Here is a 16,566-nt window from a genome sequence, read left to right on the forward strand (position 1 = left end):
TGATAACGTGACGAAGTGACTAGGAAGCTAGAGGAATCTGCCAACTTCCACGAGATCGCGTACTGCGGGATGTTCGGATTGGCCGAGACCCGAGCCGACGACCAGTGAAATTTCTGGATTTCTAGAACTTCCAAACTTTCTTTCAGAGATTCTAGAGTCTTCTGTTTCATGACCGAAAACGCTTATTCGACAAAAACAAGTAATGACGCGTAATCTTTATTAGAATAGCCAATTATCTCTCGATACGTATTTGTTCTTTCTGGAATAGCGGCGGATTGATTGGTCGCTGCGCTCCGCGTGCATGAGTTACAAATGTGAGTTTCATTTTAGCGTGACGTACATAACCTACAAAACAACAGCGAAAGAGTATAATAAAACGCGGAAGTTTTAATTAAAATCTTATATCTATTGAAGAGCTCGACAAGGAAGTTAACCTGAGAAGATGGGTGAACGTTACAACATCCACAGTCAATTGGAGCATCTGCAATCGAAGTACATCGGTACGGGGCACGCGGATACGACGAAGTTCGAGTGGCTGGTGAATCAGCACCGGGACTCCTGCAGTTCGTACATGGGTCATTACGATCTGCTGAATTTCTTCGCGATCGCCGAGAACGAGGCCAAGGCACGAGTGAGATTCAACCTTATGGAGAAGATGCTGCAACCCTGTGGACCGCCGCCCGAGAAACCGGAGGATTAACTCGTGCATCTTTTCTTCATCGATCATTTTTTTCTTTTTTGTGTAATGAAAAGTCTGCGCATTATTTTATTATTCTTAATTAAGTGTCGTTGCAAGACAGGTAACCGAGTTCAATTAGATTTCGTCAGACGCTGATATACGTGACAGTACTGTTCTCTCTCGTGCGGTCGCCATCTTTCATGTGCAACGTGGATATTTAACCAAACGTTTCAATTATGTGTCTGTGTCTTGAGGAAGCAATAAAGACTATTTTTATATAATTTATATCATTTGAATAAATTACACAAGGTGTGATATAACGAGGCTTCATTATTAAGAGTCTTGTAAAAAAAACAAACAAGATGCCTGTCTCATGTTCCACACAGTGTGGGAGGGATGCCATTTTAAAGGTAACTGATTATTCATACGGTTCTAGGTACATACTGTGCTGAAACATGTACCCAATACAATATTATTAATTATACAATAATATTAATAGTTGAATATAATGATAAAAATACTCTATGCATCTCTAGAGGCCAAAAACTGGTGATACGTTGTGCAAAGAATGTTTCTTCTTTGCATTTGAAACAGAGATTCACGATACTATCGTCAATGGTAAATTGTTCAAGCCTGGTAACAAAGTTGCTATCGGAGCATCAGGTGGAAAGGACTCCACTGTACTCGCTTATATTTTAAAGACCCTGAATGAGAGATATAAATATGGGTTGGATTTGTTTCTCTTATCCATTGACGAAGGAATTACTGGTAATATAATTAAGACATTGCATGTATAAAAAGTATAATTCGCGTTTAATAATGTAGTTTATAATAGTAGTAATGTAGTTTATAATATGCGTTATTTATTTATAAGGGTACAGAGACGACAGTTTAAAAACTGTTGCACAGAACAGAGATGATTATGGCATTCCGCTTAAAATTTTGTCATATAAGGAATTGTACGGGTGGACGATGGATTCCATAGTTGCCGAGGTAAAGGCATATCCAGTGGCATTTTTGTTTGTAGATTTATCTCTAGCTTCCCACACAAGGGTGCCTGAAAGCTCAAATAAAATAAAGTAATTCACAATTTTTGAGTGTAACCTTTTTTTCACAAGTGAATATTTTACAAACTATTTTCTTCAAATTTTCCTATGCATAGGCATATCAATGAAAAAAAAGTGACTCAAAATCAGTTGATGTTTTCTCAAATTTTTAACTAAATATTCGACATGGGGTAGCCTATACCCCAGTGTGGAAAGCCCATGAAAAAATTGAAAGTGTGGGAAATTAGAGTTAATAAACGTATCTAAATGATACAATGTACAACGCATTTCAGATCGGTCGCAAAAATAATTGCACATTTTGTGGTGTTTTTCGGAGACAAGCATTAGACAGGGGCGCTGCACTTTTGAAGGTAGATTGCATCGCAACCGGTCATAATGCAGACGATATTGCGGAAACGGTGTTAATGAACGTTTTGAGAGGTGACATAGCTCGACTACAGAGATGTACATCCGTAATCACTGTAAATATACATGATTATATGTATGCAATAAGAACTTTTTCGGACAAATTACTGATATATAAATTTTTCTGCAATATAGGCAGGTGCAGATTCTATCATGCGCTGTAAGCCACTGAAGTACGCGTACGAAAAGGAGATTGTTATGTATGCGTACTTTAAGCGACTGGTGTACTTCTCCACCGAGTGTGTGTATGCCCCAAATGCTTACAGAGGCCATGCACGAGCCTTTCTGAAGGATTTGGAAAAAATAAGACCGTCAGCTATCATGGATATAATACATTCAGGTAAGAGAATGCGCTTTGTCGTATTTTGCTCCAATGTTGATGATTATCTGTATATAAATCGAAGATTCTAAACATTTATACTATTGATTGACATATTAGGTGAACAATTGCAAGTGAAAGATACCATAAAAATGCCCGAAAGAAGAAATTGCAGTCGCTGTGGATTTGTTTCGAGTCAAGAGATATGTAAAGCGTGCGTACTGCTGGAAGGTTTGAATAGAGGATTACCAAAACTCGGTATTGGCAAATCTAATAAGGCTAAAAAGATCATGAGCTTAGATAAAGATGTAAGTAAGAGAAATACACAGCAGAGTATAGATCCTTAAAATTTTTATATGTATCCAAATACAGAATATATGCAGAAAATATACATGTTAATTCTTAAAAAAATGCCCGTCCCTTATATTGCGTTACTAATTGCAAAAATATTCTTTTAATATAATATATATATATATATATAATTTAATATTAATTTTAATGTTAATAATAAATTAGAGAAGTATTGCACATATAATTTACATATTGAATACCAAAATTATTTATTTTTGTAGTACGAAAGCTACATTAGGATAATTTTGACATCACAGTTTTAATAAATAATATATATGTATATATATATATGTACATCTTTTACGCAATCAAAATCAATTGTTTGAATAGTAAAACTGCACAAGTGTAACGTCCTGCATCACATTTTTAAATGAGACAAAACCAAATTTCTTACGTTTTAATCATTTTTGACTTTCACGTAAACAGTCTATCCTTCTTCATAATAGAATAAAACTATTTTTTTGCTTTATAAAAACTTATATCTGTATCAAAACAAGATTCATACGATGTACGCTGCTGCTTTCTGCGTGATCTGCGTTCTGCAAATGGGACAGTTATTGTTGATGCTGGCCGAGCAATCCTCGCATATGCAAACGTGGCCGCAGGGTAGCAAAATGATTTCGCGTGCGTTCGTTTTGCAAACTACGCATATTTGATCCTCCCTGAGGTCGCTGTCCCTGACTCGTTGACGCCTTTCTTGACGCGACGCTTCGAGCGACTGACGTAACTCTTCTGCCAATCGTTGTTCCTGTTTGTTCTTCCAGTATCGTCGTGCTACGATTCCTCCGAATAGCAATCCGACAGTGCCGCACATTAAACACAATATCCTGTACATCAGGGGAGATTCAACAGCATAATATGCGCACTTTCGATTAGGTAACAAATGTATCAAATGCCGCATACCTGTACACTTTCGTGCGATTATCTAACTTCCGTATCAAGGCAGTAACCGACATGCTTGTTATACAAAAAGGGGACCCGTTTAATGGCAGTTGCAGAGTAAGGAAGTTGGATTTAGTTTCTGAACTCGAGAGCTCACCTACCACTGTAATAACTGAATCTTCACGCAACATTTTTTCTGTAGATTGTAGACCACGTTGACGTATCCCTAATAATGTACAGTAAATGTAAAAATTTAGGCATTGCTATTCCTCATGTAACACATGAGCGACATAATGGAACGCCATGTATGATAAGATTTATTTAACCTTACATTGTTTTTTGTTGTAATTACCTGTGAAAAATCCCCATATATGATCTACAAGTGTCGGTACAGTAGGCTCGAAGTGATCAGAGATCACATCCAGGTTCAGAACGTCGGCAGACAGTGGATCTATTACTTCTACAGAATACCAATCCTTTTGTAGAACAAATGGTACCACATTGTATATAGTCTGTATTATTCGTTGTTCATCAGACCTATAGAGTCGTGATCAATCGAATGAAACATCACAACGATGTAGCTAGAAACATTTTCTGATCAAACGATGCCTACCAGAAGCCAGCGGATGTTCTAGCGACAACGTGTTCTTGAATAGTAAGTTTCTGTATAACTCCAGTAACATCGCTTTTGTTGATACTCTTCAACGGTTCCCCTAGTGGCCTCACGACGCCTCTGACACCGACATAGCGCTTGTTACCTGGCTCATTGGCCAATAGGGTATCGAGGTTTGGGCCAACCTCATGTATTTCAACATCCTGCAAAATAAACGCTTTTAAACTACGTGTGACATCTCCGAGAATATCTCTCTTGAAAATCATGGAACTTTGATCTTAGTAGATTGATAATTCATCTTACCTTAATGGCCTTAACTGCATTTTTATAATACACGTATTGCCTCAGGCAGACAGCGAATATGACAGCATCCATTCCGAGGGCGAATACCTCGCCCAAGTAATCCATGTTTAAATTACATTTGCGTGTATATTATCGTCCATCTTTTACATTGCACTGATCTGCACGGAATCAGTCAAGCTGCAAGATTCTTCACGTGGAAATACTCATTCCGATTCATCCCGAGACATTGACTAAATTGCGGAGAATTTCGAATTTATAACCTCTCACGGTGCACGTACGTATGTATGTACTAGAGAACCTCAAGTAAGAGTATGGACATCGTGGATTCGCACCTGATTGGTCTAGTTTCTAGTGGGATCGAAAATGGCGGAATTGAGGTTTATCAATTAAGGGACTCTATCTAAAATACATCTTTGTTAGTGTAAAGCCGTGAACACACGAAAAAACTTAAGCAATAAGACTTAAAACTTAAAAGGTGCAACTAATCACAGTCGAGAACGTAGCAGCCATTTTAAAACTTAAAACTTGTGATTGGTCGCATCTCTTAAGTTTTAAGTATTACTGCTTAAGTTTTTTCGTGTGTTCACGGCTTAACACAGTGTAACACTACGCTACTGCTCTGCGTTACGCGAAATGCTGCGCGCCCCGCGGCGCTACGCCATTGTGGCCGACGTGACTTCATGTATATAAGCCACGCCCCGTCGAGCCTGTCGAGACCTGTCCAGACCTGTCCGTTCCATTCTCCTGTTCCATCCTCTCGGAGTCGGGCGCTCCCTGGGGGACTCCTTCCTTTCCTTTCCTTTCTCCTACCCTTATCCCCTCGCCGGTGCCGTATCGCCGCGGGTCTCCTACCCTTATCCCCCCGCCGGTGCCGTATCGCCGCGGGTCTCCTACCCTTCCATCCTCTCGGGCGCGGTTTTAGTTTCACCGACTCGGCAGCATGACTCACCCGTGGGGCATTGTGCCCGGTCTCGACAGGGATGCACGGCATTTTTATTGGACAGCGCAGTCCAGGTGGGGGGGGGGGGAGGTGGCCGAACCTCCTGGGGGCAGGGGCCCACAGGGGGACGTAGGTCGTACAAAATCACCCTTTTTAACCGGGAGCGTGGAACCGGCGGAGAGTCCTGACGTAATGCGCCTTTTAGTTCCAGGACTCTTTGTGAGCGGTTTGGTTGGTGGGATAAAAAAAAAAACTTACTTTTCTTACACTAATATTTTTAACCCTAAAGTAAGGAAGGTTATATTGTATACTCCTCATAGATAGTGACCATACTAGTGACAAACGAACGCCATTTTCGATCCACGATGTCCATACTCTTACTTGAGGTTCTCTAGTATGTACATACAGAGAGAAGCCTGAGAGTGGTCACGCTCGCGTTTTAACTGTAACGCCTCAAACGTGGACATTGAAGTGATTGAAGTGATTCTGTCTTTATTGCTCACTGAATATTGAATAAAGATAGAATGACGCCACGAGCGTTGGGAGCGTCAAGTGGAACGCATATGTCCACGTTTGAGGCGTTACAGTTAAAACGCGAGCGTGACCGCTCTCAGGCTTCTCTCTGGTACATACCTGATCAGACGCAGTGCAGCCAATTTATTGAAACTTTTTATTACTATATAGTAACTATTTATGGTAAATGTTTATAGTAATTTTCTGCAACACAACGATTTCTGTTTTCCACTGCACGCACGAGAAAAATCCCTACGGCACACCCTAATGAATTTTTGTTTGACGAAGTTATTCGAGGAAATCACAATCGAGTTCTCTCGACAACACTCGATTCGGGACGAGCAGTGTGATTCATATTTGCATCATATGTGATTTGACGTGTTTGACAGATTTCGACTGCATGCGGGACGCCAAGTAATTAGGGCCGAGATTCGCAAGAGATAATATTCTTTTTAATACTTTCCACCATGGACACGGACAGGCCGTTGCATGAGGATTGGAAGAAACGGGTATACAATCGTCACTTATCAAACGCAATAACTGGAAGCACTACAAAATCGCTTATCATATTGATAAATGTATCTTCGTATACGTTCGAGGGAATTTAATAGATATTATGTGTAATAAGTACAACTGTGGATACATATCGACATACGCACACGCACGCACACTGCCTCTTTTACGCAAAATTTCTATAAATCTATTTCTATAACTCTATTCTATACAAACAAAAGCTTATTCAAGATGCGTACAAAATTCTGCTACATTATGTTCTGTTATAAGCGCTGAATTAAATTTTATTCCATTTTTACTACCCCTAGGCATTTGTGGGACCACTGCCGGATAGTTTCTTGAGAATAGAAGAGCGCAATGCTCAGCTGCAGCAAGAGGCAGCTGACCAGCAGGCTGCTTTAGCGCTCCAGCAGCAGATGCAGCAGAGTATGCCAGTAGCTCACGATCCACGAATGGGTAGACTTAGCATAACAATCTCTCAGGTAATTTATTTTTTCATACCTAAACTGCTTCTTAATTCAGTGAGTGATTTAGGTAAGGTAATTTTGTGACAATACGTACGTTCTTATTAAGAAGCTGTGCTTTTCAGGCCAAATTAGTGAAAAATTATGGTATGACGAGGATGGATCCTTACGTGCGGATACGAGTAGGACACGCGGTGTACGAAACTCATACAGACTCGAACGGCGGTAAAAATCCACATTGGAACAAAGTGATTCAATGGTGAGCGCACTTCTGTTTTCGTTTCATTTGAACGCATACCATGTGCTATAAATATTGCAACGCTATTATTATTATTATTTAGTCTCCTTCCACCTGGAGTCACTCAGATATACATAGAAATTTACGATGAATGCTCCTTTGTGATGGATGAGCTTATCGCATGGGGTCACATAGAAATCCCACCACAAGTCATTCAAAAAGGAGAAACGCATGAGGATTGGTACATGCTTAGCGGGAAGCAGGGAGAGAATCAAGAAGGCATGATCAATCTAGTTTTTAGTTACACGGTATGAACAATGAATATATTATTTCTTTGTATATATATAAATATATATATATATATATATATCAGCAATTTGCATTAATATTTCTGCTAAATAAACATCAAAAACAGATTATTAACTAAATATATAATTGAACTTGAAATGGACGCATTTTAATGCTCACACTTATATTTTTAAATGATATTAATATAAGGATTTTTCTCTTTTCTCTAAACAGTTAAATATTTAAATAAAAATTAAAGTTAAAAATTAAATATTTAAAGAATTCAGTATTTTCATCTCTTTCTTTGTTGAATGTGTTTAGAATAAGTATCATCCGTACATGGGTACATCTTCAATAATGATGGTTCCTTCTGGAACAATGTTTGGTCATGTGCCATATGCTCCAGTAAATGTTTATACGGCACCTCCAACCGCCGCTGCACCAACGGTTGCACCAAGTTCTCTGCCAAACGCTGAACTCGAATTGAAACAGGTTATTACTTGCATTCTTTTAAATTGATTCTCACATATCATTCAAACTTGTATTCTTATGTTTTTATCCTTTTTATTGTGTAACCGTAATTTTGCAGATTGCGGAAATGTTTCCGAACATCGATAAGGAAGTCATCAAATCAGTATATGATGCAAATCACGGCAAGAAGGATGTTACAATTAATTCACTGCTTCAAATGTGCGAATAAGTAATCCTAATTTTTTTACGGAATTTGCCATATGTAATTTTATCATGTCCTCTGTTAATAAGTATTCTTTTCGAAAACAAAACCGCAACGAACAGTTTTAATTTAAATTTAATACTTCCATACGTAATAATATTAAGGTAAGAATATATTTTTTAAATGTACGAAATAGTGAAACAGTATCCTTTTGAAGAAGCCATGTTATTTTAACACGTTTCCTGCCAAGCCATTTTTGAGTAATTTTCAAGCTGCGTGTATCATGTAAAAACGGTACACGTTATAGAGTTTAATAAATATGTAAAAATCATCTATTTTTTCGCGCTTTTTGTGAGCTGGAAATTTAGTTTTTAGTAGAATGAAACTTTTGATGCAACTTAACAAGCATCATCACGGAGCATGTAATAGCGATACCAATTATTCTCTTCCACTTTCTCTACTTTATTTAATCTTTTAATAAAAATATTACTTGGCCTGAAAATGAATTTCAATGTGTTTCACCGGAATGGTACACGCGGCAGGGAGCGTGTTAAACATAACATTCTCTTCTTCATTTATGTTACTTAGTCATTTTTGTTATTGTCAACGTGTTATTGTTATTTCAGAGTTTATGTTGTGCTTTATTTCCGTATGTACAAGTATTTATTTTTACAAAATACATGATTTATTCATCCCTGTATATAATTTGAATATATTGTGCTATCTATAAAACTTGTAAAAACAGATATATATATATATATATATATGTATGTATAACAGATATATATATATATATATATATATATATATATATATATATATATATGTATAAACGCTTAACTGGTATTGCATATAAATTGTAATAAATATCATATATATATATATATATATATATATATATATATAATTTGTACAGTCTCATTCATATCAAAGAAGAGTACAGTAAGTCAAAAGTGTCAGAGAATTTTATATATAAACAGCGAAGCAGCTGTAGCCATGATAATAATTAATATTGTACATGTACTTCTTATCGCTGTATTGCAAGGCATGTTGTTTCCTCTGGTCTGACAGACACATGCTTCAATGGTGAATCCATCAGTCTGCAAATATATCATATCTATTGTATCTCGGTATAATGTTAATTAATTTATAGCCGTATTGTACCAATCGTAAAAATTAATCGCGAACAGCTTGTGATACGTACGCGCTGGCTGTAGCAACCCGATGTAACCGGCAGTGTCCGGTCCTCGACCACTTTTCCACAGAAGTAACTGACATTTGCAACTGCAAAGGAACATTTCCATTTATTTACATTAGCACGGATCGCGCATATATACGTACGGGCCGTAAAGTCTGGGTCTAAAATTCTGTATTCTGTCGTAGAATATATAACTTACTTGCACCGTTATAGTTGTACGTATATCTTATACAAACGTTATCGTCTTCCAATGGGCAAAAAAATTTTGTTAAGCTGCTATTCGTTTGTGCATCTTCCCACAGTTTAGTTGTGTTCGGCTTCACTGCACCTGAAAAGTAAAATCACGAATAATATCGATTATAATAGCGAAAAACAAATATAAAGATAGAATTACTCACTCTCATACGGTGTCATGCAAGGTGTATGTGGATTTCTCTCATTATGCTTCGTACAATTTTTCTCTTCGATTCCTGTAGTTGGCCATGTGAAATTGAAGCAGTGTGGTCCCTCAAAGCATGCCGCTACATGAAATATACATTCTAATTAAATTACATAAAACCTTTGAGATATATCTGATGAAGCAAAAAAATGAATTCGTGTTGAACAAAATTCAAAAATATGAAAGTCTTTGGCATTATTTTTTATATTAAATTTATTCTTTCCTTCATATCGTAATCTAGTTGATCTAACAGATTGAAGCAACATTTTTCTCATCCTTAATGTGATATAAATTAAATCAAATTTCCTCTATATTTTTATATATGATTTATATATATATATATATGTCCGTGTGATTGTAGACGATATTTATACTATACGAAGTGTCTTCATGTTCTACGTGTACATGTATATATACGTGCGTGAGTGCGCGTAGGTGCTTTCTGCGATATATCTTCTAGTTGATTATAATATTATCGAATGAGAAACTGACAACGGCTTAAACTGGTTCGCCTGAGCGTGTGATCGATGTGAGAATCTTTAATAAAAATATCGCTAACACTAATCGTTAATATGGCCTGAAAGTTACGCGCCGATTTATTTGGTATTTATACATTATGAGCATAATATTTATAAGGCATTACTATAGTACATACATAACGTAACAACAATTTGTAAAAAGAAATAAATATTTACCCAAAAGAACATTGTTGACAGAAATCGCTAAGAGCACAGCCAAATAATAATTTCCTCCCATCTTTGTGTATTTATAAAATAACGCGACCACTTACTTCAGGTACTCTCTACTGACATATCGTAAGATTAGAAGCTTATCTGATAAACCCTATCCCGATCAATGATAGCATATTCTAGCTATTATGCGAATGAATAATTCTTATCGGCACAACTTTAAACAATAGATAGTATAAGCATAGTACAAGGATATAAAACAAGGATAATGAATATATTTTCAGGTTTGAGAGAAAATAATATGGCAATTAAAGTAATATAGTATCAAAAGTTTATTTTTTTTTTGTATAACAACAGCTAATTAATCTTTACAATTTTTGGCAGATATAGCATTTTATATATTTCTTTCATCTACGTTAATATATAAAACATGTATAATAGAATAAGTAGATAAATACTCTCCTTCGTAAATGATTTATAAACTAAAAAGATCTTAAGTAAAGCGTTACAAGAGTTTAAGTTTTGTTCGTTAGTAATCTTTAATTTTTATGAGACTGCACCCTCAGAACTCGTCATGTCTCTTTAACGCCTCGCCAAAGTCTGTCGCCTGAGATCCAACGAAAATGTCATATTTCTCTAAAATCTCATCCTTGGTAAGCTTATGATCCGCGTCCGTATCCGCTTCATAAATCAAATGCCTGGATTCTGCCTCGGCGTGATCGAATTCCGCCGGAATGATCCACGTTTTTACCTGTTTCCAATACATTCGAAATTTACATTTGAGCAGAGATCAATGTTGTTATTATGGATCAACTTTAAAAATGCAGTCTTCAGTATACAAATCTCAAAAGAACTGCACAAACAGCGCAGACTGTACAAACGTTACCAACCTCGTCGGTATTCAAGTATCCGTCCCCATCTTTGTCTCTGTACAACGAAAATTGTTCCTTTTCGTTCTTCACCCATTCCGGCTCTTCTTCGCCCTCGTTACCTAGATACATGTCGCCTACGGAGAAATCAAACATTTAAGAATCGTCTAAGCTAGGAACCATCTTTTGAGAACCAGAATGATCTCCACTTACCGATGTACTCTGTAAGAGATATCTTTCCATCTCCATCCTTGTCAATGTCCTCCATCGTTTCCAGTACTATCACATCCTTCATGTGCTCCACCTCCTCCGCGTGAAGGAAGCCGACAAATTCCTCCTTAGTTAAGGCATCGTCGCCGTCCAAGTCTGCAGCGGTCCATCTTCTACGATCTCTCTTCAGCATTTGCATGTATGAAAGGGTATTGTCATCCGACTTGTCCTGCCTCTCTTTCTCGTGCTCGTCCATGTAATTGTAAACCAGAGCCTTGTACTCCGTCCACGGCAGTTTCTCCTTTCCTTCCGGATTATGAGCCTTCCACTGACGTTCCACGTTGTCTCTGATGTAACGCTGTTGCGTGTACATTATCCAGTCCTTCAGCTCTTCCTGAGTCACGTAGCCATCGTTATCCTTGTCTATTTTATCAACAATTATGCCTAGCCTCCTGGTGCTCTCCTCAGGGCTAAGTTGATCGAAGGTTTTCGCCTCTTCCCCAAGGAAGGCCTCATGATCGTAGGCTGAGTTGTGTTGCGAGTTGATGTAGTGATCCTCGCTGCTTACATCCTAGAAACACGATGCGCTCGTTCAATGCTCTAGACTATATATTTTTACAACTTGAATTTGAATACGCTATAATATAATAATAACAATAAGTAAATTATAGATAAAACACTATAATAAATGACAAGAGTGACATGACTCTCAAGTCAAATGCATCAAGTGCCAATTATGTTCATTCTTCTGATACTTGAATGAAGAACTAGATTTATTATAACGATTAGATTCATTTTTATTTTCACGAGTGAGACAGTCGAGGTTTCTTTCTAACCTTGCTCAAGATGCGATGCTCGCTGTCCGGCTTCGGGATTGCCGTCGCCAGGATGGAAAAACCGATCAGTATCTGGAGGAACATGAGTCCTCGCATACAAAACGTGAAAGGGAAAGTAAACAGTGCGCAACGAGGGTCGACTCGACGGGCTGTTCGAGGGGGCGGCTTCCGAGCGTCAGAACGAGCAGGCTCCTTCACTGGCGGCGCGAGGAACGACGGGGCTTCTTTCTCACGTTCCACATCAGCAAGAGCGACGGGAAACCCAACGCCACACCCCCACTTCTCAATGTCGGAGCTGTTTATAGGAGACGCGCGACGCCGCGGAGGCTGCCGAGCGAGCGCTCGCACGCGGACGGACGCGTTTCGTCTTCGTCCCGGACGAGGAACGCGCGCCGAGCGTGCGGCGGCCACGGCGCCGACCGGGAAACAAATCGACAGTCTCCACGTGGACCATAATCACTGAGATCCCGCGGCATCTTCGAGCGAGCATTACGGAAATGCGGGGCGCTCGTTCCGCGCTCCTCCCGATAGCTGCTTCTTATGTGTAACGCTTGGATCGTGTGACGTATTACTGATGTGATCTTGATAGATTTATGTGATAATTTATTGATGCAAATGCAGCGAATAACTAGATTCTTAGGAAACTGTTATTAGATTAAATTATATCGTTATGTAATTTTTAATGTTACGTTAATTATTTAAAGTCTCGATACCTTGGAAGTTAAACGAATTGTTTGTATGGATTTTTGTAGATTTTTATTTCAAACAACACACACGTGTCTATTCTATGCGATATACAATGATCTATGAAAATCCAAGATGTGAGAATTAAAAGTTATTAAGTAAGCAATTTCAACCTTCGGTTTGGGTTACCTCATTGTGCTTAGAAAATGGTTTGTTCAATTTTTTGAACATTTCTCTGCTGCGTATTAATTACAAAAATTGTATCTATGAAACTGAACGAAAAATATAAACAATCATTAATGCAATGGAAACAGTCCTGATATTATCTATTTTATGTACATGTTATCTATTATATATTCACACATATATTATCTTCATATTGTATAATCATATCGATATGTCTACTTTAGTAGATCGCCTGTGCTTTTTAGGAATTCCAGTCCTCCTGTACTCAGTTCTCTCCGCCAGATACATTTCTGTGCATTCTTTAATGAAATCTTGATCGTAGTACCATTTCTTCATGCAGTCTTGCATCTTTGTATTTTCTTTTCTACATTTTACAACGTGTAACAATCCACTATCGAGACAGCACTGATGAAATTCTGCGGAAGGAAAGGTTAAAAACGTCTCTCTCTTTCTTCTCTTATTCTTGCAAAATTACATGATTACCTTTGACTTCATCGACGCATTTTTCTGTTTTGGTTCTTTCTCGCATCAGCTTGGGCACCAGTATGTCCTTCTCTACCTTCCTCATTGACTTGTCGTCGGGATCACCTGAAACAACGACGAAATGAAAGATACAAGTACCACTCTAACCTCAAAGAAAGAATTAAATAAATTTTATACATGCATAATAAGTGACTAATAAGTAACATTTCATTTTTGTCTATTTCGATTGAGTTATGAACGGTCAGATCCCGTTAACGTCTCCCTGTCATGAATATAACCTGTCATCGGGGCGGCTTTCGTTCTTCCGCGTCGCTGAATCAGCGCAATGAAATTATTTCGTTCTTTGGCAAAGGTGAGGAAATTGTCCGCGAAACGCGCGTCAAAAAATAAAAATTTTACCCAGTCCCATCGGGCCCCCGCCAATTTTAGGCGGCTTGTACTCCGCCTGCTCTTTCATTATTATGGTGCTTTCGGAGCTCCTGCAGAAGACAACTGAGCTAACCAATACACAGCTAGCTGCGGTCCGCACTCGTGAGTGTGCAGATTTGAGGTTTGTCAGTTGGCAACTTCGGGAGGAATGATCGTTCCTTTCGCCGCGACGAGAGAGGAACTCCGTTGTTAAGAACGAGACAGAACAGTAAGGATCAGCTTGACACTCTGACACAAATAAAATCGTGCGAGCCGCGAGGTGGGACTATCGGAAAACCAGAAAACCCCGTAGCGTTCTTTTCCTAACCTCGAAATGCCCGTGCGCGCACAATGACATTTCGAATTCCCGAAAACCTCACGCGATCACGCAGGGTGATTACATGTGTTTCTGAAATAGTTGCAGAGAGCGTAGATTAACAAGGCATCAACGAACAGCAGGATGGACAGACTACTGCGGTTAGGCGGCGGAATGCCTCTGAATCAAGGACCGCCACCCTCTGACGCACCCGTTGTGGACACAGCCGAACAGGTATCCATTATCGAGGTACTCGTGGCATTCATCTCCTTCATATCGCTTCATCGTTGATTGTTAAAGGTGTACATATCGTCGTTGGCTCTCTTGAAAATGCTCAAGCACGGTCGCGCTGGAGTACCAATGGAAGTGATGGGTCTGATGCTGGGAGAGTTTGTCGATGATTACACTGTTCGCGTGATCGATGTCTTTGCTATGCCGCAAACGGGAACGGTGAGCATCAAGACATTGGAGTATGCAAAATAAAATTTACGAAATATGCAACACTACATATTTATGTGTCACCATAGGGTGTCAGCGTCGAAGCGGTCGATCCAGTGTTTCAAGCAAAAATGTTGGACATGTTGAAACAGACCGGTCGACCGGAAATGGTAGTCGGCTGGTATCACTCTCACCCAGGGTTCGGCTGCTGGTTGTCTGGGGTGGACATCAACACTCAGCAATCGTTCGAGGCTCTCAGCGAAAGAGCGGTCGCTGTAGTCATTGATCCTATACAGTCAGTTAAGGGAAAAGTCGTTATTGATGCATTTAGATTAATCAATCCAAATATGATGGTAAGTACACCTGTCTTGATTGTGTGCTTTCTGACAATGACACGCCGTGGAGATGCTGTGCTACGTTATGACACTACAATCGCAGGTTTTGGGACAAGAACCGAGGCAAACAACGTCGAACTTGGGCCACCTGCAAAAACCGTCTGTTCAGGCATTGATACACGGACTGAATCGGCATTACTACAGCATTAGCATTAACTATCGCAAGAATGAGTTAGAGCAAAAGATGCTATTGAATTTGCACAAGAAGACGTGGATGGATGGTCTTACTCTTGCCGAGTATTCGGAGCACAGTCGACTCAATGAGAACATCGTTTCCGAGATGCTTGAACTCGCGAAAAATTATAACAAGGTAAAATAATTGAGCATGTTTTTTTTCTTTTTTACAGCTGCGTAATTATCATTTGTATGTCGCGCTGCTACTTCCGAATTTCTTTCATCGCGATAATACGTTGGACCTGTTGCAGGCTTTGGAAGAGGAGGAGAAAATGACACCCGAACAATTAGCTATAAAGAATGTAGGCAAGCAAGATCCAAAACGACATCTCGAGGAAAAGGTCGACACGCTAATGGCTACAAATATAGTCCAGTGCTTGGGGGCTATGCTCGACACAGTTGTATTCAAATAACTGTTTTCCAATATGTCATTCACGATATGGTATTTAAAGGAAATACACATCTTTTTAAAACAGAGAAGCACGAGAACTTTTATACTTCTCCTTGGAACGACACAAGTAATCGAGACACGAGTGTAATCAGCTTTCACATCAATAAAACCCATTTGCGAGTAATCGATAATTCTATATTATCATTATGTCTACAATGATCTGTAGAAATATACATATTACATAAAAAATAGATATATTACACATATCATAAAATAGATTTCGTGATTAAGAAAATATGTATATATTGTTGTGTCCGGGGATGGACCAGGGTAGGATTGTCAGTTCTGACAATCTTGCTCCCCCAGAAAATTGTCAGAACAATAATCTCGTGAAGAAGGTAATAATGTTGTGTCCAAGAGTAGTTCCGTGAAGAGGAGCCACCCAGTATAACGGACGGCCACGATCGTCATCAATCGGCCAGGAAATTAATAGTCCGTGACTATTAATAAAAATGATGCTGGAGTTTCTTGGAGACGCAGCCGGTCAAAAAAAAGAGGCTTGAGAGTCTCTGGAAAGTTTGAGTCCTCGCGAAATTAAAATG

General features: G+C 38.9%; 8 protein-coding genes across 12 annotated transcripts; 4 read left to right on the forward strand and 4 right to left on the reverse strand.

Moving 5' to 3' along the window:
- Positions 1-175: 175 nt before the first annotated feature.
- On the forward strand, positions 176-961 carry LOC105275252 (splicing factor 3B subunit 5). The gene is made up of 2 exons (XM_011331972.3): positions 176-314; positions 415-961. Exon 2 carries the CDS (start codon positions 443-445, stop codon positions 698-700), a length of 258 nt encoding a protein of 85 aa, XP_011330274.1. The 5' UTR covers positions 176-314; positions 415-442; the 3' UTR covers positions 701-961.
- On the forward strand, positions 948-2,857 carry LOC105275268 (cytoplasmic tRNA 2-thiolation protein 1). The gene is made up of 6 exons (XM_011331996.2): positions 948-1,089; positions 1,216-1,447; positions 1,554-1,672; positions 2,019-2,207; positions 2,287-2,491; positions 2,591-2,857. The coding sequence occupies exons 1-6, from the start codon at positions 1,042-1,044 to the stop codon at positions 2,815-2,817; spliced, it is 1,020 nt and encodes a 339-aa protein (XP_011330298.1). The 5' UTR covers positions 948-1,041; the 3' UTR covers positions 2,818-2,857.
- A 148-nt stretch (positions 2,858-3,005) lies between these two features.
- On the reverse strand, positions 3,006-4,938 carry LOC105275278 (mitochondrial E3 ubiquitin protein ligase 1). The gene is made up of 5 exons (XM_011332007.3): positions 4,620-4,938; positions 4,317-4,519; positions 4,056-4,240; positions 3,725-3,929; positions 3,006-3,648 (listed from the first exon to the last, which is right to left on the reverse strand). The coding sequence occupies exons 1-5, from the start codon at positions 4,722-4,724 to the stop codon at positions 3,321-3,323; spliced, it is 1,026 nt and encodes a 341-aa protein (XP_011330309.1). The 5' UTR covers positions 4,725-4,938; the 3' UTR covers positions 3,006-3,320.
- A 1,398-nt stretch (positions 4,939-6,336) lies between these two features.
- Positions 6,337-8,295, forward strand: LOC105275284 (toll-interacting protein B). Its single transcript, XM_026969091.1, has 6 exons — positions 6,337-6,581; positions 6,894-7,067; positions 7,175-7,308; positions 7,391-7,595; positions 7,897-8,067; positions 8,165-8,295. Exons 1-6 carry the CDS (start codon positions 6,540-6,542, stop codon positions 8,273-8,275), a joined length of 837 nt encoding a protein of 278 aa, XP_026824892.1. The 5' UTR covers positions 6,337-6,539; the 3' UTR covers positions 8,276-8,295.
- Positions 8,296-9,106: 811 nt separating this feature from the next.
- On the reverse strand, positions 9,107-10,792 carry LOC105275329. The gene is made up of 4 exons (XM_020030478.2): positions 9,845-10,792; positions 9,646-9,774; positions 9,453-9,532; positions 9,107-9,348 (listed from the first exon to the last, which is right to left on the reverse strand). Exons 1-4 carry the CDS (start codon positions 9,858-9,860, stop codon positions 9,205-9,207), a joined length of 369 nt encoding a protein of 122 aa, XP_019886037.1. The 5' UTR covers positions 9,861-10,792; the 3' UTR covers positions 9,107-9,204.
- Positions 10,793-10,891: 99 nt separating this feature from the next.
- Positions 10,892-13,095, reverse strand: LOC105275320 (calumenin-B). Its single transcript, XM_011332089.3, has 4 exons — positions 12,490-13,095; positions 11,657-12,224; positions 11,465-11,580; positions 10,892-11,325 (listed from the first exon to the last, which is right to left on the reverse strand). Exons 1-4 carry the CDS (start codon positions 12,583-12,585, stop codon positions 11,137-11,139), a joined length of 969 nt encoding a protein of 322 aa, XP_011330391.1. The 5' UTR covers positions 12,586-13,095; the 3' UTR covers positions 10,892-11,136.
- Positions 13,096-13,228: 133 nt separating this feature from the next.
- Positions 13,229-14,479, reverse strand: LOC105275305 (COX assembly mitochondrial protein homolog). 4 transcript variants are annotated; one of them, XM_011332062.3, is made up of 3 exons: positions 14,020-14,132; positions 13,843-13,947; positions 13,229-13,775 (listed from the first exon to the last, which is right to left on the reverse strand). In XM_011332062.3, exons 1-3 carry the CDS (start codon positions 14,051-14,053, stop codon positions 13,561-13,563), a joined length of 354 nt encoding a protein of 117 aa, XP_011330364.1. In that variant the 5' UTR covers positions 14,054-14,132; the 3' UTR covers positions 13,229-13,560. The 4 variants fall into 4 exon arrangements, with proteins under 4 accessions (XP_011330364.1, XP_011330374.1, XP_011330354.1 ...); XM_011332072.3 differs by having other exon boundaries at positions 13,233-13,775; positions 14,024-14,115; XM_011332052.3 differs by lacking the exon at positions 14,020-14,132 and adding an exon at positions 14,242-14,479 and having other exon boundaries at positions 13,470-13,775.
- Positions 14,344-16,050, forward strand: LOC105275292 (26S proteasome non-ATPase regulatory subunit 14). Of its 2 annotated transcripts, none has more exons than XM_011332034.3 (6): positions 14,344-14,479; positions 14,669-14,800; positions 14,867-15,016; positions 15,094-15,357; positions 15,443-15,709; positions 15,825-16,050. In XM_011332034.3, the coding sequence occupies exons 2-6, from the start codon at positions 14,711-14,713 to the stop codon at positions 15,984-15,986; spliced, it is 933 nt and encodes a 310-aa protein (XP_011330336.1). In that variant the 5' UTR covers positions 14,344-14,479; positions 14,669-14,710; the 3' UTR covers positions 15,987-16,050. The 2 variants fall into 2 exon arrangements, with proteins under 2 accessions (XP_011330336.1, XP_011330341.1); XM_011332039.3 differs by having other exon boundaries at positions 14,388-14,530.
- The last annotated feature ends 516 nt before the right edge of the window (positions 16,051-16,566 follow it).

Source organism: Ooceraea biroi, chromosome 4 (genome assembly GCF_003672135.1).
Source record: "Ooceraea biroi isolate clonal line C1 chromosome 4, Obir_v5.4, whole genome shotgun sequence".
NCBI lineage: Eukaryota > Metazoa > Arthropoda > Insecta > Hymenoptera > Formicidae > Ooceraea > Ooceraea biroi.